The following is a 25,675-nucleotide window of genomic DNA, read 5'->3' on the forward strand; positions in this document are numbered from 1 at the left end:
TCTATTGTCCTGTCTGTAAAAGTCTCATGACCAAACCCAGATTGAAAGTGTAGGGAAATTGACACTGTTTTTTGTGTTGCTTTTTTTTTTTTGAGAATGATAACTTTCTGTTTTAATACAAATAATATAAGCATGTATACATACAAGTACATAGATTGCCAGCTTTGGGTGCCCCCTCACTAAAGAACTGTTGAAAACACTTTGCCAGACAGGTCCAATTGATGTGTTGGCCTCTGCTCAGCACAGGCTGGTTCCTCTTCTTCCATGTGCTCTCTCGTTCTGTTGCACCTGCTCTTCTATGCAGACCCCATTTATTGTCAGGGCTATGAGTTTCCTAGCCCTCTGCCCTCCCTGTGAGTTGTGACTGCTGAGAAGGCAGCCAATTACTCTCAGTGAAGCTTTACCTCACTCCCCCAGAATACCGAGGGTGATGAACTTTTATTAACAGGGTATGTCTTTTCCATCAACACCACTTCTTGATTAGGAGGTACTGCTAAGAATTTGTGGCTTTTTTGTGTGTGTGTGTGTGCAATCAAATATAGTCTGTCTTTGCTAAAAATTACTCACATTTCTGCTATAAGAAAGATACAGTAAGACCAGAAACTATAAAACTCCTAGAGGAGAACATAGGCAAAACACTTTCCGACATAAATCACAGCAGGATCCTCTATGATCCACCCCCCAGAATTCTGGAAATAAAAGCAAAAATAAACAAATGGGATCTAATTAAAATTAAAAGCTTCTGCACAACAAAGGAAAATATCAGCAAGGTGAAAAGACAGCCTTCTGAATGGGAGAAGATAATAGCAAATGAAACAACTGACAAACAACTAATCTCAAAAATATACAAGCAACTTATGCAGCTCAATTCCAGAAAAATAAACGACCCAATCAAAAAATGGGCCAAAGAACTAAATAGACATTTCTCCAAAGAAGACATACGGATGGCTAACAAACACATGAAAAGATGCTCAACATCACTCATTATTAGAGAAATACAAATCAAAACCACAATAAGGTACCACTTCACACCAGTCAGAATGGCTGCGATCCAAAAATCTGCAAGCAATAAATGCTGGAGAGGGTGTGGAGAAAAGGGAACCCTCCTACACTCTTGGTGAGAATGCAAACTAGTACAACCACTATGGAGAACAGTGTGAGATTCCTTAAAAAATTGCAAATAGAACTGCCTTATGACCCAGCAATCCCACTGCTGGGCATACACACCGAGGAAACCAGAAGGGAAAGAGACACATGTACCCCAATGTTCATCACAGCACTGTTTATAATAGCCAGGACATGGAAACAACCTAGATGTCCATCAGCAGATGAATGGATAAGAAAGCTGTGGTACATATACACAATGGAGTATTACTCAGCCGTTAAAAAGAATACATTTGAATCAGTTTTGATGAGATGGATGAAACTGGAGCCGATTATACAGAGTGAAGTAAGCCAGAAAGAAAAACACCAATACAGTATACTAACACATATATATGGAATTTAGAAAGATGGCAACGATGACCCTGTATGCGAGACAGCAAAAGAGACACAGATGTATATAGTGGACTTTGGGACTCAGAGGGAGAGGGAGAGGGTGGGATGATTTGGGAGAATGGCATTGAAACATGTATACTATCATGTAAGAATCGAATCACCAGTCTATATCCGATGCAGGATACAGCATGCTGGGGGCTGGTGCACGGGGATGACCCAGAGGGATGTTGTGGGGAGGGAAGTGGGAGGGGGGTTCATGTTTGGGATTGCATGTACAGCCGTGGTGGATTCATGTCAATGTATGGCAAAACCAATACAGCATTGTAAAGTAAAATAAAGTAAAAAAAAAAAAAAAAGATACATTCACTCTTACCATAGAATTTGAAGAAGCTTTATCGCATTAAGGCATCAGCCTCTGAAGTCCAGAGGCTTATCTGTGATCTGCATCACTTCTGGGGACAGAGGAGCCCCCTCAGATAACAGCACATTAGATATGGATCCTCTTGATCTAGTTGGATCAAGAGGATCTGGATCTGTGGATCTAGATGTGGCTCTGATAACTAGATAACTTTTTACGATCATATATTGTATCTATATTGCATATAGATATGATACATACACAGTATATATGATAACATATATTTTAGTTATCTATCAATAGTTATCATAGGTTTTACTTACAATGGACAAATTATCTCCTTATACACACCCAACACTATTGGTGAAAAGGCAAAAGATAACCCCTCAAAACTACAGAAACAGACTACAGGCAGCACTCAGCAGTCCACAGCAGCTCTCTGCAGGCCTGCGTGGTTAGGTGCCCGCACTCCGGGGCTAGCGGAGGTTCCTGATTAGGACCCAGTTCTCTTCCCTGGGAATGGTTCACTTGTGTCTCTCTACTGCCCTCGGCTCTATCCTCTGAAACATTCTTCCTTTTTCCATAAGAAATGGCTTCTGTTTGCTTCTAAATAATTTCTGTGGCCTCATTCTTGTAAAAACCCAAGCATCTAGCAGCCTCTTTTCCTTTGAATGATCTTTGTCTCCTTTAGATCATATTTTTGTGCTTGTCAGTGCAAGCGTGCATGCTTCAGTTGTGTCCGACTCTGTGTGACGCTATGGCCCATAGCCTGCCAGGCTCCTCTGTCCGTGGGATTCTCCAGGCAAGAATACTGGAGTGGGTTGCCATGCCCTCCTCCAGGGGATCTTCCCGACCCACCTTCTCTTATATTTCCTGCATTGGCTGGCAGGTTCTTTACCACCAGCGCCACCTAGGAAGCCCATACTTGTCTGTAAAACTCGCTTAAAAACTTTGAGGATTTCCTTAAATCCCAGAGAGTCCATGCCCCTAAAATCCACAGTCACAGTTTTTTTGGTGTGTTTTTTTTTCCCCAAGTCAGACAGACCTCCCTTGACTCTGGGCTGAGCGTCAGACTGCTATGAGACAGTGCTTCTAGGAGTCGCAGAGCCCCTCTTGTCCAGCTGAGAAGGGCTACAAGGCATCACGTTAAATTTTACAAAAGTCTTCTCTCAGAGGCCATTTCTTGCTCTAAGAAGCTTGTCCTCCAGCTGAAGAGACTGGAGATATAAAAGATTTTCTTTTCCAATATCATGAGTTCTGGTTCTTCTCTATTTTCTCAAAATCATGCTTATTAACTGGATAAATCATTTTGCAGCCCATCCATCCTTTGCAGAACTTTATATGCAGCTATAAATGCTCAATGAATGCTTCCAAGCTTCTGCCTGGAGAACTTGGCAGCTAGATTCAAAATTCATTGTGTACATGTTCTGTCCTTTATGTTGCTGCAGGCCTCACTTTTACCAGTTGTTTTGCTGCTAAAGAATGTGGGTTGCCTTTTTGCCTTACAGCTAGAACTGGACATGGAACAACAGACTGGTTCCAAATAGGAAAAGGAGTACGTCAAGGCAGTATATTGTCACCCTGCTTATTTAACTTATATGCAGAGTACATCATGAGAAACGCTGGGTTGGAAGAAGCACAAGCTGGAATCAAGATTGCCAGGAGAAATATCAATAACCTCAGATATGCAGATGACACCACCCTTATGGCAGAAAGTGAAGAGGAACTAAAGAGCCTCTGATGAAAGTGAAAGAAGAGAGTGAAAAAGTTGGCTTAAAGCTCAACATTCAGACCACTAAGATCATGACATCTGGTCCCATCACTTCACGGGAAATAGATGGGGAAACAGTGGAAACAATGGCTGACTTTATTTTTCTGGGCTCCAAAATCACTGCAGATGGTGCTTGCAGCCATGAAATTAAGAGACGCTTGCTCCTTAAAAGGAAAATTGTGACCAACCTAGACAGCATATTCAAAAGCAGAGACATTACTTTGCCAACAAATGTGCATCTAGTCAAGGCTATGGTTTTTCCAGTGGTCACGTATGGATGTGAGAGTTGGACTGTGAAGAAAGCTGAACGCCAAAGAATTGATGCTTTTGAACTATGGTGTTGGAAAAGACTCTTGAGAATCCCTTGGATTGCAAGGAGATCCAACCCGTCCATCCTAAAGGAGATCAGTCCTGGGTATTCATTGGAAGGACTGATGTTGAAGCTGAAACTCCAATACTTTGGCCACCTGATGCAAAGAGCTGACTCATTGGAAAAGACCCTGATGCTGGGAGGGATTAGGGGCAGGAGGAGAAGGGGATGACAGAGGATGAGATGGCTGGATGGCATCACTGACTCGATGGACATGGGTTTGGGTGGACTCCCAGAGTTGGTGAAGGACAGGGAGGCCTGGCGTGCTGCAGTTCATGGGGTCACAAAGAGTTGGACATGACTGAGTGACTGAACTGAACTGAACTGAACTATACAGTGTCCTCATCACTATCGAGCCTCCACTAAGAGTTTGCCTGCCATTTTCCTGGTTTTTGCTAATAGCTACCTCTATGCTTTTCACCTACTGTTTGCTCCCAAAGCTGATGCTGAATGTTTTAAGCATGTCATGGCAACGTGCTGCTTGTAGGTAACAATTTCTCTATCAGTTAATTTTTGTGGCTCAAGAAACTGCTACAAATCTTAATAGCTTAAGCAGCAATGGGCTTCCCTGGTGGCTCAGAGGGTAAAGTGTCTGCCTGCAATGCAGGAGCCCCCGGGTTCCATCCTTGGGTTAGGAAGATCCCCTGGAGAAGGAAATGGCAATGCACTCTAATACTCTTGCCTGGAAAATCCCATGGAGAGAGAAGCCTGGTAGGCTATAGTCCATGGGTCGCAAAGAGCTGGACACGACTGAGAGACTTCACTTTCACTTTTAAGCTGTAACAATTAATTATTTCTTACAGTTCTATCAGTTGGCTCATTGGTTTTCTATTGGTTGTCTCCTGGCTCATTTGTGTAGCTGTAGTCAGTTTTTGGATTAGCTGGGGGCTAGGTTCAGCCAGGATTACTAAGACTCCTGGGTCTTATTCTGTAGGCGAGTCGAGGCTTTTTCATGTTTGATATCAGGGTCCCCAGTAACAAGCTCTTTTGCAGATGTGCTTTTCAAGCCTCTGCTTGCATTGTATTTACTACTGTCTCATTAGCCAGAGCAAGTTCCAGTCTCATGGCCACACTCCAAATTCAAGGAGTTGAGAAGTAGTCTATACTTCTTGATTAGAGAACATGCAAAGAATGTGTAGTAAAATTTTTTCAACCTTCCACAAGAGTATGTCCATATTTGGGAGGGGAAAATAGGCCCTATAGGAAGTCAGGTCAAGAAAGTAGGTTATGAATCGATGGTCAATCACATCATGGCAATAACCTAACAATTTAATGCTTTCATAATTATTATGAATCTTGTTGATGGGTTATATATCAGTTGTCCAGTACAAAGGCAAGCTCATACTGGACACTCAGTTTGCCACAGGCACTAGCTTTTCCTTCCTTGCTATGCTTAGGTTTGACCCTAGAGGGCTGCTGACCCTCTCATAGCTTACATTGTTAAATGCTTGATTTTTATGTAATTTCTTGGCCTGATACAAGCTGTGTGGGAAGTGAGAGGAATGTCAGTAGCAGTATAGGGAAGTAACTGAGATGAAGTCTGACATTGTAACCATGCAGAAAGAGAAATGTTTTAAAACAAAAGTGCATCATTACACAATTCAGGGATTTTAGTAATGACAATCGGAGTCACCAATAAATTGTATTCAGTTCTCTCTCTTTAAGGAAGCAGTGAAATATATCATTGCAGTTTAGAAGAGCATCACTGACTTGATGGACATGAGTTTGAGTAACTCTGGTAGTTGGGATGGACAGGGAAGCCTGGCATGCTGTAGTCCATGTGGTTGCAAAGAATCAGATATGACTGAGTGACTGAACTGAACTTCCAACAAAAAAGGAGTGATATTTTTCACATTTGAAGGAAGAAACTTCAGTTAGGTAAAAGTCGCTTACACAAAAAACCTCATGCACTGATGATGTTGAATAACTGAGATTTTTCTGCATTTTGGTAAAAAATGTCAGCCAAGGGACTTCCTTGCTTCCACTTGCAGGGAGCACGGGTTCAATCCCTGGTTTGTGGGCTCCTCCCCCCAAAAAGTCAGCCAAAATAATAATTTGTTTCCTTGGAGAATTAAAGAGGAAGAACCAGCCAACAGTGTTAGGATCAATGGTTTATAGGGCTTTAAGAGGAAGAGGGACAGAAAAAGAAATGTAAAGGTTTTGTGGGCTTGTCCTTAACTAGTATTATGAATTGAAATAAGTGAGATAAGTGAAAGCCGCTCAGTCATGTCCGACTCTTTGTGACCCCATGGACTATACAGTCCATGGAATTCCCCAGGCCAGAATACTGGCGTGGGTAGCCTTTCCCTTCTCTAGGGGATTTTCCCAACCCAGGGATCGAACCCAGGTCTCCCACATTGTTGATGGATTATTTACCAGCCGAGCCACAAGGAAAGCCAAGAATATTGGAGTGGGTAGCCTATCCCTTCTCCAGGGGATCTTCCCAACCCAGGAATTGAACTGGGGTCTCCTGCATTGCAGGTGGATTCTTTACCAACTGAGCTATCAGGGAAGCCCTGTGAATTGGAATAGAAAAGATCATTAATAATTCTGGAAACACTATTGATGTCTCTTTTATAAAAAAATTTTTTTTTAAATTTTAGCCATACCACGTGTAGTATGTAGGATCTTAGTTCCTCAACTAAGGATTGAACCTACATCACTTGCATTGGAAGCATTAACCACTGGACCACCAAGGAAGGCCCTGATTTCTCTTGTTTTTAAAAAATGCTCCATGGAATAGGTATGAAATATAAAGTTTAAACAAACTAGACTCGATGACTTATTCCCCATCACTTTTTCTTTCTACATGAATTTCTGCTGTATTTTCCAGACAAAGGTTTGCTTCACATTCCAGGGCCAAACCAGATCAGATGTAAGATATAGCAACAACAACTGTGTGTGTTTGTAGGTGCTGATACAGATAACAGGGGAAGAACTTGTATGGATGATTCGACCCTAGAATCTGGAGTTCTCCTCCCTTTACTTTCTCCTGTACAAGGTCGTCTACTACCATTTCCTCACTTGTCACTTCTACACCCCCAACTGTAAAACTCCCTCCAAGGTCTTTCAACAATCTTGAGTCAGTCCTAACCACAGTGGATCTTTGTTAGAATTATCTGTGCTTGTTAATAATTTTGTGGGCTTTGAACAGTTATGATGAGTGACTACCTGACTGAGTGCTCTAATAATTAAAACATTACTACGTTGGGAAAACTCTGATATGAAGACATTATTGTGGAAAAGAAGGTAATGGTTGTAACAGTGAAAATCTTTTCATGTGTTCACTGAGAGCTGGGTTATTAGAAGCTAACAGTTGCTCTAAATAAAACACCTCACTTAGGGAATGCTACGTTCTGGATGCTTGTTTTCCGCCTAAATTGATAGGTTAAAATCCTAGCCCCCGGGCTGATGGTATTGGGAGGTGGGGTCTTTGGGAGGTGACTAGGCAGTGAGTGTGGAGCCCTTGTGAACTGGAAAGGTGCCCCCATCAACAGACCACAGAGAGCTTGCTTGCCCCTCTGCCATGTGTGGTTACAGTGAGAAGGCCATTTATGAATGAGGAAGCAGGCTTTTACCAGACACAGAACCTGACCATGCTGGCAGTCTGATCTCAGATTTCCAGCCTCCAGAACTGTGAGAATTACATTTCCAGTGCTTACAAGCAAATTTCTGTTGTTTATAAGCCATCCACTATATTGTTATAGCAGCTCAGATGGACTAAGATGGAATAAGTTCCCTACAAGATTAAAGATTTCAGAAACCTTTTAGGGCGAGGCTCAGGAAAAACAAGCTAGCATAGCTTTGTGGTTTACAGAAGGGCTCTGAAGTCATATTTTTCTGGATTCAGATCTCAGTTTCATATTTATTAACTTATATGGCTTTAGGCAAATTGCTTAAAACACCAGGTTTTAGTCATTGGAATAAAATGATTATTTATGGATCTGAATCAATGTGCTGGGAAAGTATACTCCTTGCTCTTTAAGGGTGTTACTAGTGAAAATGAAAATGAAAGTTGCTCAGTCGTGTCCGAGTCTTTGTCACCCCATGGACTGTACAGTCCATGGAGTTCTCCAGGTCAGAATACTGGAGTGGGTAGCCTTTCCCTTCTCCAGGGGATCTTCCCAACCCAGGGATTTAACCCAGGTCTCTGCCTGCAATGCAGGCAGATTCTTTACCAGGTGAACCACCAGGGAAGCCCAGTGTTACTACGGTGTGTCCTAAAAGTAACTGCCAGATTACTGGGACAGAGGCCTGTGGGGTTTCTTGGTTCTTACTGCATGTCTGTGGTGATGATGGGCGGGAGGGACAGGGTGGGGTGGTCGAGAAAGGTGTTTTCAGGAGGATCACATAGGGTTGTGCAACTTGTATTCAGCACCAGCATGAGGAGGGCTGGAATCCCATCCCACACCCAGTTCATCAGTCCCTGTGCCCTGCCGCAGGGCTGCGTCCACCCAGAGACGTCAGATGTCATAGGGTTCCTACCATATGACTCATCCAGGCACTGTCTGGACCAGTGGTGGACCTCAACATAAAGACACATCCTGATCTGGAATCATCTTTTTTTAACAGGATTTTAAAAATTGGTATAAAGTTAGGATTTAAGAGATACAGATTATAAAATCTGAAAAGCAGAACATGGGTGCTACATTTCAAGTTCCTGCTCAAAAGTGCTCATTTGGAGTATATATCTGCAAGATCTTTTTGGTTTTATTAATAACCAAGCCCTGTGTGTGTTTATAAATGTTTACTTCAGTTCCTGTTGAAGCAAGAATCCTAAATTTTCTGAACTCACATCACATAAACATAGTCTCGAAAGCATCTCTTTGGGTAAATACCGAAAGGAAGGCTCTTCATGCTTTTGGATTGGTTCTCCTCCTGTAATCTACAAGTTAATCTCCATAAAAAGCCTCACATGATTTGTGTGTTGCCCTGCTGCTCTGCATTGTATCTTCCTGTGTCTGAGTTTCTCACATAGTGCTACGAAGCAGGGAAAGGTTTTTTTCCCCTGGGTAGTAGGCAAAATGTACTTAGTATATGTATTGCTTAATGTATTATATAAAGATCTCTTTTAAACCTAATTCTCTCTTTAAAAGTTTTATCTCCAAGTAGAATTATATTCTGGAGTACTGGGGTTAGGGCTTCAACATATGAATTTGCAAGGGGGCTCGGAGGAGGTGAGACAATTCAGCCCATAACTTTGTAGGTTTTGTTCTCCTTAGAGTAAGCAGGCACATGAAAGATAACATCTCTTATGATCAAAGATATGACTATGTATTGTGTTTATAACTGATTCCCTTAGAAGCAACTAGGGAATAATGCTTTCATGGGTATTCTTTGTTGATTGGTTGTTTTGTTAGTCAGTGAGTCTGTCTGACTCTTTTGCAACCCCACGGAATGTAGCCTGCCAAGCTCCGCTGTCCGTGGGATTTCCCAGGCAAGAGTACTGGAATGGGTTGCCATATCCTTCTCCAAGGAATCTTCCCGACCCAGGGATCGAACCCACATCTCCTGCATTGGTAGGCAGATTCTTTACCACTGAGCCACCAGGGAAGCCTAGGTTATTCTCTGTAGCATCCTGCATATTGGGTTACTTACGCAGTTATCACCCCCACTCATTGATCTTCTGAGCTAGGTAGAAGCCTACTTTCTGAATCTTCCTTTCCCCATCTTTCTGAATCCTTCCCTAGCAGTTGCTTGTTCATCAAGATGCCCCAACCTGGGAGCTATTATAAGTTGTCCAGGATGGCATGAATAAAAAGCTGCCATAAGTACCTGTGGAGTTGGTCCGAAATTTGAGTGTGCATTAAAATCACCCAGAGGGAATCCTAGACCCTCTGAGTCAGAACCTCCAGGGTCCCAAGCATCAGTACTCCATGTTTTCAGCTTTTCAGAAGATGCTGTTGCCTCCTAAAGTCTCAGAATCACTGAGCTACCATCATCTATTTTCTCTTACATCAAATCACATTGCCCCGTGAAAGGAGGCTGACAGAATTTCCCAGAACTTCCCTGTGGAGTCCAGGACTCAGAACAGATGACCTGCATGCCTTAAAAGAACATTAGATGACAGAAGCAGATTTCTGGCAGCTGGTTGTAAATTTTCTTTTGAATTCTTTATCTCCATGAGAATCAAAAAAGCAGGATTTATTAAAAGATGCTTGCTCCTTGGAAGAAAAGCTATGACAAACTTAGACAGCATATTAAAAAGCAGAGACATTATTTTGCCAACAAAGGTCCATCTAGTCAAAGCTATTGTTTCTCCAGTAGTCATGTATGGATGTGAGAGCTGGACCATAAAGAGAGCTGAGCACCAGAAAACTCTTGAGAGTCCCTTGGACTTGTTACCGAAGTAACAAAGGACTTGTTACTGAAGTTTTTCCTGACAGCACTTTTCAGAAAGAAGTTTGGGCCAGGCTGAAAGCATATTTAAAGCTCCCCCCAAATGAAATGAGAATTTTCAAGCAGATCATCAGAAACAAGGAGAAAGAAAAGTTACATGCAGTTAACATGGAAGAAAGCAGTGTCCTGAGGGAGAGGTGGCTGTCAGACAAGTGCATGATTGCCATCGTGAACTTCTTGTCCAAAAAAGCAAAGCTGTGATGACCAGCACGGCACAGCTAAGTGTTTCCAGAGATGTGTTGTACTACTGCTCTGCTTTTCAATTCCTGAGCCAAATAAACCTCGCGGTGCCTTAAAAAAAAAAAAAAATGCAGGGAGATCAAACCAGTCAATCCTAAAGGAAATCAGTCCTCAATATTCATTGGAAGGACTGATGCTGACGCTGAAGCTCCAACACTTTGACCACCTGATGCAAAGAACTGACTCATTGGAAAAGACCCTGAAGCTGGGAAAGATTGAAGGCAGGAGGCGAAGGGGATGACAGAGGATGAGATGGTTAGATGACATCACCGACTCGATGGACATGAGTTTGAGTAAGCTCCAGGAGTTGGTGATGGACAGGGAAACCTGGTGTGCTGCAGTCCGTGGGGTCACAGAGTCAGACATGACTGAGTGACCGAACTGAACTGAACTGATCTGAACAACTTTGCCTGGCGTGCTGCAATTCATGGGTTGCAGAGTCGGACACGACTGAGCGACTGAACTAACTATGAATAGTTTACCAAAGTTTATTACATTATCCTTTATCATAATGAGATGGGAGGGTCAATAGAATTGTTTGACTTTTCTTTCTCATTTACTGTGGTTCCCTTTTTCAGCTGTCACAGTATAGAACCAAGCTATTGGGTATGTGGCTTATATTGATTTTCTTTCTGTGCTTGCTTCTGTATTTTGGTATAACTACAGTAAGGAGTACATTTAAACAATTTAGGGAATATTGTTAGAAGCAGTAGCCTCTTGGTTGACTTTCTGTTGTACTTTTCCTAATGTTTGTACCTTGGCAACCAGGAAACCTTCTAGATCAGTGGGACCAGCTCATTTGGGGCTGAGCTGGGTCAAGAAAGGTGAGCAGGAAGGCAGTGAAGGCCACTTTCTTGTGTATACCTCCTAGAGAATCTCCAGCTTCCACGTCCTGCCTCTCTCCTGACCAGTTTGTAGACTTGAGCCTTCAAGTGAACTTAGACCTTCATCTCATTCAGGATCCATGGTTTCATGTTGGTAGGTCTTGGGAAGGAATGACTATCTCTGAACATCTTCTTCGAAGGCCACTTTCTATATAATTGCGGTGCACTTTGCTCGTCCTATCGTGAATGAAATGATAGCTTTTTCAGGGCTTCAGGAGAGCAGTACTGGGCTTGGGACCTGTCTACGACTAGCAGAGACCAACAAGCAGGTCCCTAACGTTCTGGTGTGTGATGCTGTCCTTTAACTACCCCCTTACCTTCTGTGGTAGTGCTTCCCAAGCCTTCCTTGCATCCATCACCATTTCTTGTCTTGTCCTTCAAAAATTATTCATTCTCTGTTCTATTTATGTAAAAAAATTATTTATATTTTATTCTATCTGCATCTATCTTCAAAAATTATTAATTCTACATTTGCAGAGTAGCATATGTTGGCTGCTAACTTAAGCAGATAAATAAAGCTCAACTCCATACTAGCCAACTCGTGTACTTTCCTCGTGTCATATGAGGTGGTAACCTGATTGTAATGCATACATCTTAAAGGAGTTAGTCTTTTAAACAATTACTTATGGTTTTGTGGGGTTTTATCTAATTGATGAATCTACAGGACATTATAAAAATGTTGGAAAATAGAGAAGAGCACAAGGAAGTAATTAAAGTGATTTATAATTCCACAATTTGAAGAAAACTACATTTTGATGTGTATGATTCAAGTCTTTATTTCAAGATGTTTGCATGACAGCCCTGCTCATTCTCTTCCCTTTACAGATTTTTTTCTACCTAAAATGATATTTATGCTTTTCATCCCATTAGATAGCCTTCTAAACTCTGTGATTATGTAGCCGTCACTATCTCGTTTTTGCACCTTTAAATTATTTTTGAATTCCTGTGAAAACTATGGTGATGAAAATATTTACAACAATGAGCTTCATATAACTCTGAATATATGCTTAGAATAAATGTACCTAAAACAAATACACATTTTAAAAGCTTTTAATACATATTATTCACCTGCCCTTCTACAACGGTTTTTATCCATTTGCCCTCCTACAAGCAGTTTTTTCAGAGTTCCCAGAATTCTCTTTTAAATTATTATTATTATTATTTTGGCCACAGCCTGTGGCAGGCAGGATCTTAGTTCTCCAACCAAAGATTGAACCCAAGCCCCCTGTACTGGGAGTTCAAATCTCAACCACTGGATTGCCAGGGAAGTCCCTAAATTATTATTTTTTAAAATTCTTGCCAGTTTGGTGACCAAAAAAAATTTCAGTGGCTTACCTTGCATTTCCTTGTTTTGATAGTGAAGTCCCTCATGCCTCACTTTTTTACACCTTCTGGAAATAATTGAAGGTAGTGATTAAGCGGGGCCACTCTAGAGCTGGACTAGTCACTTACTGGTGATCTTGGGTATATTCCTTCGTCTCCCTAAACTCACTTACCAACTCTGATAATGACAATACCTACTTCATGAAGTCTATATGAAGATTAAAGACAGTATCACATGAGAAGTGCTTAGAACATGCTTATTGGCATTACAATAAGTACCTGATACCTACCAACTATCTCCATGTTCTCTGGCACCTATATTTCTTCTTACATGAATTGCCTTTTCATTGTCTTTGCTAGGGCAAGTGGTTTTTCTGGTGTTTTTTTTTTTTTTTTTGGGTTTGGAGGGGCAAGAGTTTTTAATATAGTAAGTATGTTAACCCATTACCTAGTATATATTGCAATCCCCTCACCCCCACCAACTTGTGCTTTGTCTTTAACTTTTATTCAAAATGAGGAAATATTTACCTATCAGGCAATTCAGGCCAGGGAAGGCATAGTTTTGGTCCAGCCTGGTTCTTTTTTCTGCCTCTCAACTTCTTGGAGTGCTTCTTGGAGTCACTTTCCCCTCAGTGAGAAGGTCTGGTATTGATCTTTGTCATCAGAAAGCAGAAATGGCATTTTAAGCAGGATAACTTGTTGTATTAAAAATCACCACTATGGAATAAAACTTTGCTTAATTTATGTAACTAATAGTCATGGCAGATGGGAATCCATGGTTAATATTTCACCATTTTCCATTTATCACTGAATCCAAGTTGTCAGCATTCCATTAGTGGTGTTGTGAAATTAATTACTTCAACTTAAGGGAAGCTTTTGAGATCAAGATCCCTGATAGATTGAGTAGCCATTAAATGCTACTACTTTTCTCCTGTTTCCTGCAAATTATATAATAGAAAGAAATCTTTCTAGCCACAAAATCTTGTATAAAAGGGAAAAATGTTCATTATTTTGGCATATATACAGTATTAATAATAAAGTTTTTCACTTCACTAGAAAAAATATGGACACAGAGAACATTATTTTGCCTTGCTAAACAGGGAATTGATCAGAACCACCCTTATAAAAGCATGGAAATTCTGCTTGAGCTGCCAACTTATTTCAAAAAGCTATTAAAAATGGGCAAATATTGCTGCTGTGTGATGGGTATATGGGAGTGTGTTATATTATTGCTAGTAGGCTTGTGTACGATTGAAATTTTCCATATAAAACTTGTTTTTTAAAGTAGTTTTGTTAACAATATTTACCACTAGAGATATAGGGAAAAATTGAATGTCTTTTACTTCTGATTCTTCCTCTGGCTTTTGCCATGTGATTCCCACATAGATAAATATCTTCTTTCTGCTCACCCCTCCTACTTATTAAAATCACATCAGTCAATCAGTGAAATTTGCTCAGTCATGTCCGACTCTTTGTTCCACGGACTGAACTCTCCAGGCCAGAATACTGGAGTGGGTATCCTTTCCCTTCTCCAGAGGATCTTCTCAACCCGGGATGGAACCAGTTCTCCCGCATTGCAGACGGATTCGTTACCAGCTGAGCCACACTTAACTATTTCCTGATCTCTTTTACTCAATATCGTTCATTAGCTTGTATTTTGGGATTTTCCCAAAAAATATTTTTAAGCACTGAGTCTCAAACACTCAAATTAAAGTATGTATTGGTGATACTGGGCATAAGAGCAAGGAAATTTCAACTTCCAAATTTTATACTTCCTTATTAGATTTTCATCGTTGTTCATTTTGTTGTTTTACTTTAAGCAGGTTCAATTTTTAGGTTTTTTAAGATAAAAAATTAAACCATGATTTATATCATTAAAAAATTGTTATGATATACAAGACTGAAGATGCTCACCAGTGCTGAAATAGACACAGAATAGACAACACTTAGAGTTGGTCTCAGAGCTTATAAATTGACTACCCTTATTTAACAATCTTTTCTTTTTTTGCTTCTTATTGGCCTTTATTTTTCTGCAAGTAGACTGAGGCTATCTGAGTGCTTGAACTTTGATATGTAAAGCAATATTTTCAGATGATGGATACTACATATGCTATAAGTTTAAATCAAGAGATAACAACAATAAATAGTGGTAAATAAAAACTGTTAGATGTCTCAACAGTAAATAGTAAAATACAGAAATTCTTCTTAAAAAAAAAAATAAAATGCAGAAAAAGATCCAAAAAATATTCTGAAAGTCAAGGAAGAAATTCATCATTAATGTGTCAATGTATTTTTTTATAAGTGTGTATTTTACTTATTTAACAATCTTTATCTTTGCTAAGGGCATCTCAGGTGGCACTGGTGGTAAAGAACCCACCTGTCAATGCAGGAGACATGAGATGTGGGCTCAATCCATGGGTCAGGAAGATCGCCTGGAAAAAGGCATGGCAACCCACTCCAGTATGCTTGCCTGGAGAATCCTATGGACAGAGGAGGCTGGTGGGCCACAGTCCATAGGGTCGCAGAGTCCCACGCGATTCAAGTGAATTAGCAAGCACGCTTGCACGCATACATATAGATAGGGCTTCCCTAGTGGCTCAGTGGTAAAGATTCCACCTGCCAATGCAGGAGATGCCGATTCATATCTCCCTGTGTGGGGAGGATGCCCTGGAGGAGGAAATGGCAACCTGCTCTAGTATTCTTGCCTGGGAAATCCCATGGACAGAGAAGCCTGGCAGGCAATGACTTAGGGGCTAAAACAAGGAAGAATGAAGTGGCTGGGCCAAAGCGGGAAAGACCCTCAGCTGTGGATGTGTCTGGTGGTGAAAGTAAAGTCCCATGCTGTAAAGAAGAATGTTGCATAAGAACTGCAGATACCTACAAGCTATAAGACACAAAGGTGCTGTGACTCCCAGTCCCATCAGTCCTTCACTCATAAGCCAAATGTCGTGAACCGTATAGCTCCTGTAGTGCATTTGTTACCTACACCCAGGAGTAAAGAATTGAGAGTGATGAGCAGTGAGCAGAACATTTCTCTATTTTAATCTTTAATTCTCTCAATGCAAATATTTTGACTCTCGCTAGAGGAATTTAACCTCCATGTTTCCATTTGCAGGCAAAATGAAGGACCGACTAGGAGAACTCGTGGAGTTAACCAAGCAGTTTGACCAGCAGTTCCCGGACGACGACGATGATTTTGACTCGCCTCACGAGGACATCGTGTTCGAGACCGACCACATCCTGGAATCCTTGTACCGAGACATCCAAGACCTTCAGGAGGAAAACCAGCACCTGATTGCCGACGTGAGGCGGCTGGGAAAGCAGAACACCCGCTTCCTCACGTCCATGCGGCGCCTCAGCAGCATCAAGCGGGACACCAACTCGATCGGCAAGGACATCAAGGCCCGGGGCGAGAGCATTAACCGCAAGCTGGGCGCCATGAAGGCGCTGAGCGAGCAGGCGGAAGTCCAGCACGGCGCGCACTCGGCCGTGGCGCGCATCGCGCGTGCGCAGTACAGCGCGCTCGCCCGCACCTTCCAGGCCGCCATGCACGAGTACAACTGCGCCGAGATGAAGCAACGCGAGAACTGCAAGATCCGCATCCAGCGCCAGCTGGAGATCATGGGTAAGGACGTGTCCGGCGACCAGATCGAAGACATGTTCGAACAGGGCAAGTGGGACGTGTTCTCCGAGAACCTGCTGGCCGACGTGAAGGGCGCGCGGGCGGCTCTCAACGAGATAGAGAGCCGCCACCGGGAGCTGCTGCAGCTGGAGGGCCGCATCCGCGACCTGCACGACCTTTTTCTGCAGATGGCCCTGCTCGTGGAGCAGCAGGCGGACACCCTGGACGTCATCGAGTTCAACGTGCAGAAGGCCGTCGAATACACCGGGCAGGCCAAGGTGCAGGTGCGCAAGGCTGTGCAGTACAAGAAGAAGAACCCCTGCCGGACCATCTGCTGTTTCTGCTGCCCCTGCCTCAACTAGCAAGTGACCCTGGGCCGCCACACCTCCATCCCCGAGCGGGATGGACGGGGAAACGCTCTGGGGGTAGATTTTGAGGCCATCTGTCCTGGGGTGAATTGCGCTAATCACTATGGACCTGAGCCCTTAGAGAAAGAAAAAAAAAAAAAAACACGAGGTGCAAGAATTCCAGCCCATCTCGTACTTGAAACAAGGGTGGATCCCACCCGCTGATTCTTCAGTCGCGACAGATGCCAGCTGAAGTTTTCTGAGGTCGTTTAAAGGGCACATAGCACCCTTGCCTCTTAAAGGAAGCCAAATAAGGAACTGACGTTGTGACTTAACTCTACAGTATATGTCCAAGGCATGTTTGTACAAGAACCTCTAGCCGGAAGTCAATTCTGGATCGGCTCAAAGTATGAACTTGTCATCAAAATTCCAGTTCGTTTACCTTATCCTGAAAGTACCTCTGTTCTGTACCTTTTCGAGTGAAACTGACCTTGGGAAAAACTGCACATCTTCCATTTCTGAGGCTTCCCCTGGTTTATGCTATGCGATCCCCATCTGAATGTATATCTTCTGCTCACGTCCTCTACTTACTAAAATCACAGTTAACATTTATTATTTCCTTACCTCTTTACTTTCAGTATGTTCCATCAGAATACATTATGGGATTTTTTTTTCCCCAAAGTTTTTTGAGCACTCAATATTGAACAAGCACTCAAATTGAAGTATGTATATCACATTATATATTTTTTCATAAATAAAAGTAATTTAAAATTTATCTTTTTACTTGATAATTATGAATACACATACGTAAATGTAAAGTACCAATATTTACTAATGTATGTACATAATGACCAGTTAGTTTAGCTTTACCTTTGTAAATATGATATATAAATATCAAGAAAAACATTTTTACTGTATTGATGTTGGTTTGCTTGTTTTGAGTTTATCTTGCTCCTGTCTGCATCTCCATAGTTCAGTTTGGATCAAAACCACCCAAGTTTGTTTTGAGTTGTTTGGTTATGGTGGTATAGAACAGATATCAAATGCTGAAAATGCATACAGAGTTAGAAATATTAAAAAAAAAAAAAAGGTCTGAGAAATAATTACTTTTGTTTTACTGTGACCCACTGCTTTCATGCATTGAAGTGTAGTAATTTAAAACAGGGATTCCCTGGTCTGCCTGCAATGCGCGAGACCTGCGTTCTATCCCTGGGTCAGGAAGATCCCCTGGAGAAGGAAATGGCAACCCATTCCAGTATTCTTGCCTGGAGAATCCCATGGATGGAGGAGCCTGGTGGGCTACAGTCCATGGGGTCGCAAAGAGTCAGATACGACTGAGCGAATAGTCTTGTTTTTCAAGTTAAATAAACATTACATTTTAAGCATGCTTTTTATGTATTTGTGTCCTGACCATTTAAATCTTTGTCTAACTTTTCAATTATTGTTCTAAAACTTCTTCTACCACCTTGTTTGAGGCTGTAACTAGTGAATGGACCTCTGAATGGGGGAGGAGGGAATGAAAAAGAATTCACACAGGGATGTGTTGCTTTCTCTCCTGAGTTATTAGTAATAGTTTAGCAAAATCATCATGTTTTGGAGATTTGATGAATTCACACAGGGATGTGTTGCTTTCTCTCCTGAGTTATTAGTAATAGTTTAGCAAAATCATCATGTTTTGGAGATTTGGTTTCATTTGCAAACTTTGTAATATCCTTACCTACACTCACCATGTTTCCTGTCTTTTTTATGAATCAACTCTGAACTCTTTCTACTTATTGTTTAATAGATGAGAGGGTTTATTCAATGGTCATTATTCTCAGGTGCTTCAGACAGTGAAAGTTTAAAAGAAGTAGAAAGAATATCTGAACTCTTTGGAACTCACTAACTAATCTGCTTATGACCATGAAATCTAGCCCTGCTCCTAATTTTAATTTCATGGTTAATATAAGAATTGTGGAAACCAAGTCCCACTGGATTCTTCTTAGACTTCTCCCAATTCTTTCTCAGCTAATTCCAGGGATGATATGTTTCACCTTTGACCTAATTCCCTTTCTCTAAAAAAGAAAAAGTTCACACAGCTCCATTACTAAGTCTTCCATGGTAGTGAAGAGATACTGGGAATACAGGACATGGGCTATTACTAGTTTCCATAAGAGAGAATACTTCCTGAGTTTACCCCATAATGCATTTTCTTTGTTTGGAACCATTCATGAAAGTCAAGGAGTTTGCTGGTTCTGTGTATTTTTAAATTTTTTACATTGTAAAGTTAGGTAAAAATTTCACTTTAATATACTCAGAGATTTGTGAACTGTTGCTTATTGAAAAGGCAAGAATTTCTCTTCTTGCTATTCAGTAATCCAACTGTGGCATAGCAGAAAAAAACACAGATTCAGGACCACACTCTCTGGGTTTAAATCATGACTTTGCCACATACCAGCCATATGACTTGTGCCTGTTTGCTCATCTGTAAAAAAGGATATGATAGAACCCACCTCCTAAAGTTGTTGGAAGAAGTGAATGACTAAATATGTAAGGGTATTTAGGATAGTGCCTGGCACATGCTAAGTACTATATTCATTATTGTTATTGCATAACTTTCTTGTAGACTGATAGAGCTGCTATTAATTAATAGCTATCATCACTTCATGGGAAATAGATGGGGAAACAGTGGAAACAGTGTCAGACTTTATTTTGGGGGGCTCCAAAATCACTGCAGATGGTGACTGCAGTCAAGAAATTAAAAGACGCTTACTCCTTGGAAGAAAAGTTATGACCAACCTAGAGAGCATATTCAAAAGCAGAAACATTACCTTGCCAACAAAGGTCCATCTAGTCAAGGCTATGGTTTTTCCTTTGGTCATGTATGAATGTGAGAGTTAGACTGTGAAGAAGGCTGAGCGCCGAAGAATTGATGCTTTTGAACTGTGGTGTTGGAGAAGACTCTTGAGAGTCCCTTGGACTGCAAGGAGATCCAACCAGTCCATTCTGAAGGAGATCAGTCCTGGGATTTCTTTGAAAGGAATGATGTTAAAGCTGAAACTCCAGTACTTTGGCCACCTCATGCGAAGAGTTGACTCATTGGAAAAGACTCTGATGCTGGGAGGGATTGGGGGCAGGAGGAGAAGGGGACGACAGAGGATGAGATGGCTGGATGGCATCACCAACTCGATGGACGTGAGTCTGAGTGAACTCCGGGAGTTGGTGATGGACAGGGAGGCCTGGCGTGCTGCGATTCATGGGGTCACAAAGAGTCGGACACGACCGAGCGACTGAACTGAACTGATTTACTTCTGAGGAAAAATACATGCTTATAAGGGCTTCCCTGGTGGCTCAGACGGTAAAGAATCTGCCTTCAACACAGGAGACCTGAGTTCAATCCCTGGGTTGGGAAGATCCCCTGGATAAAAGAATGGCTACCCACTCCAATATTCTTGCCTGGAGAATTCCATGCACAGAGGAGCCTGGTGGACTACAAACCATGGGGTCATGAAGAGTTGGACACGACTGAGCAAATAACACTTAAACTTCCTTTCTTCTGTTAATAATCTTTAATAAAATAGAAGAAATCAAGACCTTATCCTTTTTGAAAATTAGGGTTTAAATTTTTTTTTTTTTTTACAATGAAAGAGCTGTTTTCACAGTGGCATTTCATGCCTTCTTATATTCAAGTATGTTAGGAAGATGAAATAAGATGTTCCACTCAAAAAAAGTTAAGCAGGAAGCAGCTGTTCTGCTCCATGTGACAAGTGCTTTCCCCTGATCCTTCCAAGCTATGAGTCAGAAAGTCCCAGAAGTTCAGCTGTGGAGGCCAGGTCACAATAGACCAAAGACTCTTCCCATATCCCACCCTATTTCCTCAAAGCCCTTCCTGGCTCTGACTGCCCTGCCTTGGGGTGGGTGAAATGCTGGCTTTTTCCTTAAGAAAGGGGGCTCCAGTGCCACGAACGGGTGGTGAGAGTGGGGTTTACCTCATCCTGTGATGCTCACTTGATAACCTCTGAAAGTTGCGCGTGGATAAGAAGCAGACTTTGAGGCAAACCTGGAAACTTCGTGCACTAGGTCACTTAGGTACAAAATGAAAGAACCAGTCACAAAGAACAATAGATCCTTCAGGGGCTGAAGGCAAAATCTTTTAGAGCTATTTTTAAAAACCCTTTTCCTTTAAGACATTTGGCTGCACCAGGCCTTAGTTGCAGCACACAGGATCTAATTCGCGGACCAGGGATTGAACCTGGGCCCCCTGCATTTGGAGTGCAAAGTCTTAGCCACTGGACCACCAGGGAAGTCCCTTAAAGCTATTTTTTTTTAAACTTCTATATTTTACTTTTTAAAATTAGGGGCTAATTACAATATTATGATGGTTTTTGTCATACATCAACATGAATCAGTCATAGGCATACGTATGGCCCCTGCCTCTTGAACTTACCTTCCATTGCCCTTCCCATTCCACCCCTCTAGGTTGTCACAGCACTGGCTTTGGGTTCCCTGCAACATATACTGGACTTCCACTGGCTATCAGTTTTACATATGGTAATGTATGGGTTTCCATGCTATTCTCTCATATCATCCCACCTTCTTCTTCCCCCCACCATGCCCCACCCCTGCCAGCTTAAAGCTATTTTACAATATGAAATGACTCCTAACTAGCCAAAAGCCACAGACTTTAGGTGGTGACAACTCCAGAAATGTAAATAATAGGAAAGATGCTCACCTTGGATGCATCAGTATCCAGGATAAAAAAAAGTAAGAATTTTAAAAAAGCTGATCAATAACATTAAAATATTTGAACTGTGACATCACAAGAGTTAGTTCATAGTCTTTCAAGATAACAACTTGGAAAGAGAATAGGGTTCTTCTTGTGTCAATGCTTTATATATACTTAAAAATAATTCCAATGCTTTGTAGTTAAATGTCACATGCAAAGATTTTTCAGGCTCTACAGTATAAACTTGCTATCTTGACAGGCAACTACTGAATATTGTGCATTGTTTAAAAATAATAAAATAGGGTACCAGTAGTCTTGGTTTCTCTGTATAAATTCTGCCATTCTACTTTTATTAATACTATCAGAACTCTCTCTTCAAAATATGAAAGGTAAATATTAATCGATAAAATGAGAACCTAATGCATAGCAGAGGAAACTCCACTCAGTGATCTGTGGTGCCCTAAATGGAGAGGAAATCCAAAAAAGGGGGGATATATGTATATGTATGACTGATACACTTTGCTGTACAGCAGAAACTAACACAGCAGTGTTGCCGTAAGCAACTCTACTCCAATTTAAAAAATATGTAAGGTATCTCAAACTGCAGCATGCAAGTCTCTCATTTGTAATCAAGGTGATAGTTTGAAACATGCATTTATAATCAGAATAACAGTTGACTTACTTTTGATAGCTGAATTTAAAAATATTGGAATTAATAAATTAGGACTATTAGAAATGGAAAATAAATAGGATCTAGAATATAACTGCACCATCATATAAAAATTGAGCATCTTTTTTAGCAACATATGTTATGAAGAATGAACAAGATGTCTTTATACACATAACAATGTGCTATGTGTAGTCGCTCAGTCATGTCTGACTCTTTGGGACCCCACGGGCTGTAGCCCACCAGGCTCCTCTGTTCATGGGATTCTCCAGGCAAGAATACTCGAGTGGGTTTCTATACCCTCCTCCAGGGGATGTTCCCAACCCAGGGATAGAACCCAGGTCTCCCACATTGCAGGTGGATTCTTTACCATCTGAGCCATCAGGAAAGCCTATAACAATATCTGTTGGCATAACACTTTTTTTTGGCTCTGCACCTGGGGGGGTTATCAATTCCCCAATCAGGGATCAAACACAGGCCCAAGCAGTGAAAGCCCAGAATCCTAACCACTAGGCCACCAGGAAACTTCCCCTATAAAATGCTTTGATTTTATTATTTTCATGACAATTCTGTGAAGTAATATTACCTTCTCATCTTTTTTTTTTAAGTGGAAACAAGAAGCAGTCCTGTGCTGGGTGCTGGGCCCAGAGTAGGGGCAGTGTCCTGGGAGCAGGGGTAGGTCTTGGTGAGAGGAAGACAGACAAGACTGGAGAAAAAGCTACTTGGGGAGAAGCAGATCATCCAAGAGAATGGTCAGGCCAAAAGACTTCATGGAGAGAGGATGAAAGTCTGTCTCAGGGACTGAAGTAGGCAGAATTGGGGTCAAACTGGGACCAGGAAGACTCTGTACCTTATTAAAGGTACAGACTAAGGTGGGCTGCAAAGAAAGCTATAAAACTGTTTTAAATTTCAGTTCTAAGAAAGGATTTTTTTTTCTTTTTTATTCTTTCAGCCAAACAAAGATTATTTTCAAAATTGTGCACAAGGGCTTCCCTGGTGGTCCAGGGATTAAACATCCCCCTGCCAATGCAGGGACATGGATTCACTCCCTGTCCAGGAAGATTCCACATGCTGCGGAGCCACTAAGTTCACTCGCCACAACTACTGAGCCCAGGTACTACAACTGCTGAAGCCTGCACGCTGGGGCCCAAGCTCCCCCCAAAGAGGAGCCACTCAATGAGAAGCCCACGCACCACAATTAGAGAGTAGCTCCTGCTCGCTGCAACTAGAGAAAAGCCTGCACAGCAACAAAGACCCAGCACAGCCAAAAGTAAATAAAATACATAAAAAATATTTTTAAATAGTGGACAAAATATGTTGGCTCAGGTTTCAGCTATCCACATTCCTCTCTCATATGGCATCTAGTGGGGTCATTTACACAAGATACTAGTGTAAAAATCTGGTCATAAAAGGCTGTGTTTCAGGGCAGTGGCTTTGGGCATCAGTCCTAGACTGTCCGCAGTCACGGAGGTCTTTTTACGAGGCTGCCCTGAGATGTGTCACTCCATTTTCCTAAGTATGTCAGGCTACATCCACATCCCAGTACAGATTCCTTAGGGATCCATAATACTTGTCCAGTACAAAAATGTTCAACTGCAGGCGAATTGAGCAGAGAAATAACTGGCAAGGCCATTTCTTCTCCTGCAGGAGTTGAAGATCAAGGAGAGACCGGAGGACCCCAAACTGCCCATCCTTTGAGCTGTGAGCTTTTCTGGGCTATGAGGCCTCATTCTCTGCCTTTGGAAACCATCCTGGCAGAACTTCTGTTAATGTTCTCCCAGCTGCCAGCAGCTGGTGCTCCAACACTTTCAAAAGACGGTTTGGGACCAAATCAAGGAAAGAATCTCCAGCGGGTAGAGAGGGTAGAGGAGGAATGTCACCCCTAGATAAAAAGCCTGCACGTGACAAAACGGGAATTTCTCTTGCAGTGAGGCCTGTTTAACTAGTTCATTCTTTTGCCCTGCCCTGTGGTTTACCCTGTTTAAAAGCACCCTTAAAAGGGAACAGATGAGGTTACAGAGCCTCTCTTTCGCGATTTTCATCGCACTTGGGAAGCCGGTTTATGGAGGAAACCTGTCAAACAAGAAATGTTACTGGGTGGCAAGATGTTAAAACAGGCACCAGGGTAGGAGAAAGTAACACCGTCTCCGAACTGAAACAAAGTGCCTGTTCTCTCAATGCTGGGACTCCTCAGTAGGGGAGCTTCTTGGGTTTGGCACACTGCCTTGGGTCTTATCAATACCTGAATAACTTTGCAACAAGTGTTCATTTCCAAAAAGAAACCGCAGCTTTATTAGCAAAAGTTGCATCCCTTCTCACTGATAAGAATTTCAGTGTTATATTAAATATGACTGGCAGAGCACACCGGGGAATATAAAAACGGTGACGAGAAATCCTTTCCTTCTTGATAAGAGACAAGAGGCTTAAAATCAATATGTTTGGAAGGAATGGTGTGAATGGTGTGAATGAATTTGATATTTAAAATAGGAAGAAGGAAGGATGACCTGTTCTTAAAGTCAGAAAGCAAGATAACCCTGGACACCCTATAGGGAGGAGGATCAGGGGATATGAAGTGGAAAGAAGTTGAAAGGGGAAGATGAAAATACAAACGTAGACTTTTCAGTGAATTAACCTGATTGATTTTCATCTGTGTGCTAAGAAATAGAAATTGTGAGCAAACGACTTACTTGGCTGATGTGTCAACAGTGACAATGGTTTCAACTAGAAGTTGGTAGGTTGTCTCCTTTGTTTCTCCTCTGTGTATGCCCTGTGAGTATAATTTGGTTAAATTATGTACTATAACATTCTAGAATATAATTTTGTTTGGACCTAACCTAAATTCAGTGTAGTAAGTGGGTTGAAAATTTTGGAAATTTTTCTTAACACCTAAAGGCTCATATAAATTTCTGATAACTCAGAGTCTTTATACTCACTTGCATATTAATTTCTTTTCCTTTCACATTTTTTATAAAATAAAAATGAAAAAACAGTGCCTCAAAGTTTGATAAAATATGATTGCCACTACTCTCTTCGCCTATTACATTTTTCTTTAACAATAAATAAAACTGGGAGAGGCTGATGCTATTAATTCCATTTAGTCTATTGTTTCTTCACCTGGTCTGCTTTATTCAGAAGAAAATTTATATGTATGTATATATGTAATAAAATGTATAATATATACATATATATATATTTCCCTTTTCAAAATTTTTGCAACACTTAAAAACAAAATAGATACTACAGTTTACACCTTAAACAGTAACTCCTGGGATTAAGGGTACATCATGTAGCAACTGAACAACTGAATTATCTTCTTTAAAAATATTGCTAAAATAAAACAAAACAAAAGGAAATATTCACACATTCAGATATCTATTACCATTTCCTCTGATTTATTTGACTGGAAAAAGAGGCTGTGATCTGCCAATGTCCACATGCTCTTGTGGGCTTAGTTGACAGTGTTTGCCTTCTCCATAGCTACACTGCACAACT

General features: G+C 41.4%; 1 protein-coding gene across 1 annotated transcript in view; it reads left to right on the top strand.

Moving 5' to 3' along the window:
• The window catches only part of STX11 (syntaxin 11), a 38,211-nt gene extending 20,694 nt beyond the window's left edge, over positions 1-17,517 (top strand). Inside the window, exon 2 of the mRNA XM_052645932.1 lies at positions 15,958-17,517. Within this exon, the coding sequence (XP_052501892.1) occupies positions 15,963-16,826 (864 nt within the window). The 5' untranslated portion in view covers positions 15,958-15,962 and the 3' untranslated portion in view covers positions 16,827-17,517. The remainder of the gene's footprint in view (positions 1-15,957) is intronic.
• The last annotated feature ends 8,158 nt before the right edge of the window (positions 17,518-25,675 follow it).

Source organism: Budorcas taxicolor, chromosome 9 (assembly GCF_023091745.1).
Source record: "Budorcas taxicolor isolate Tak-1 chromosome 9, Takin1.1, whole genome shotgun sequence".
NCBI classification, from domain to species: domain Eukaryota; kingdom Metazoa; phylum Chordata; class Mammalia; order Artiodactyla; family Bovidae; genus Budorcas; species Budorcas taxicolor.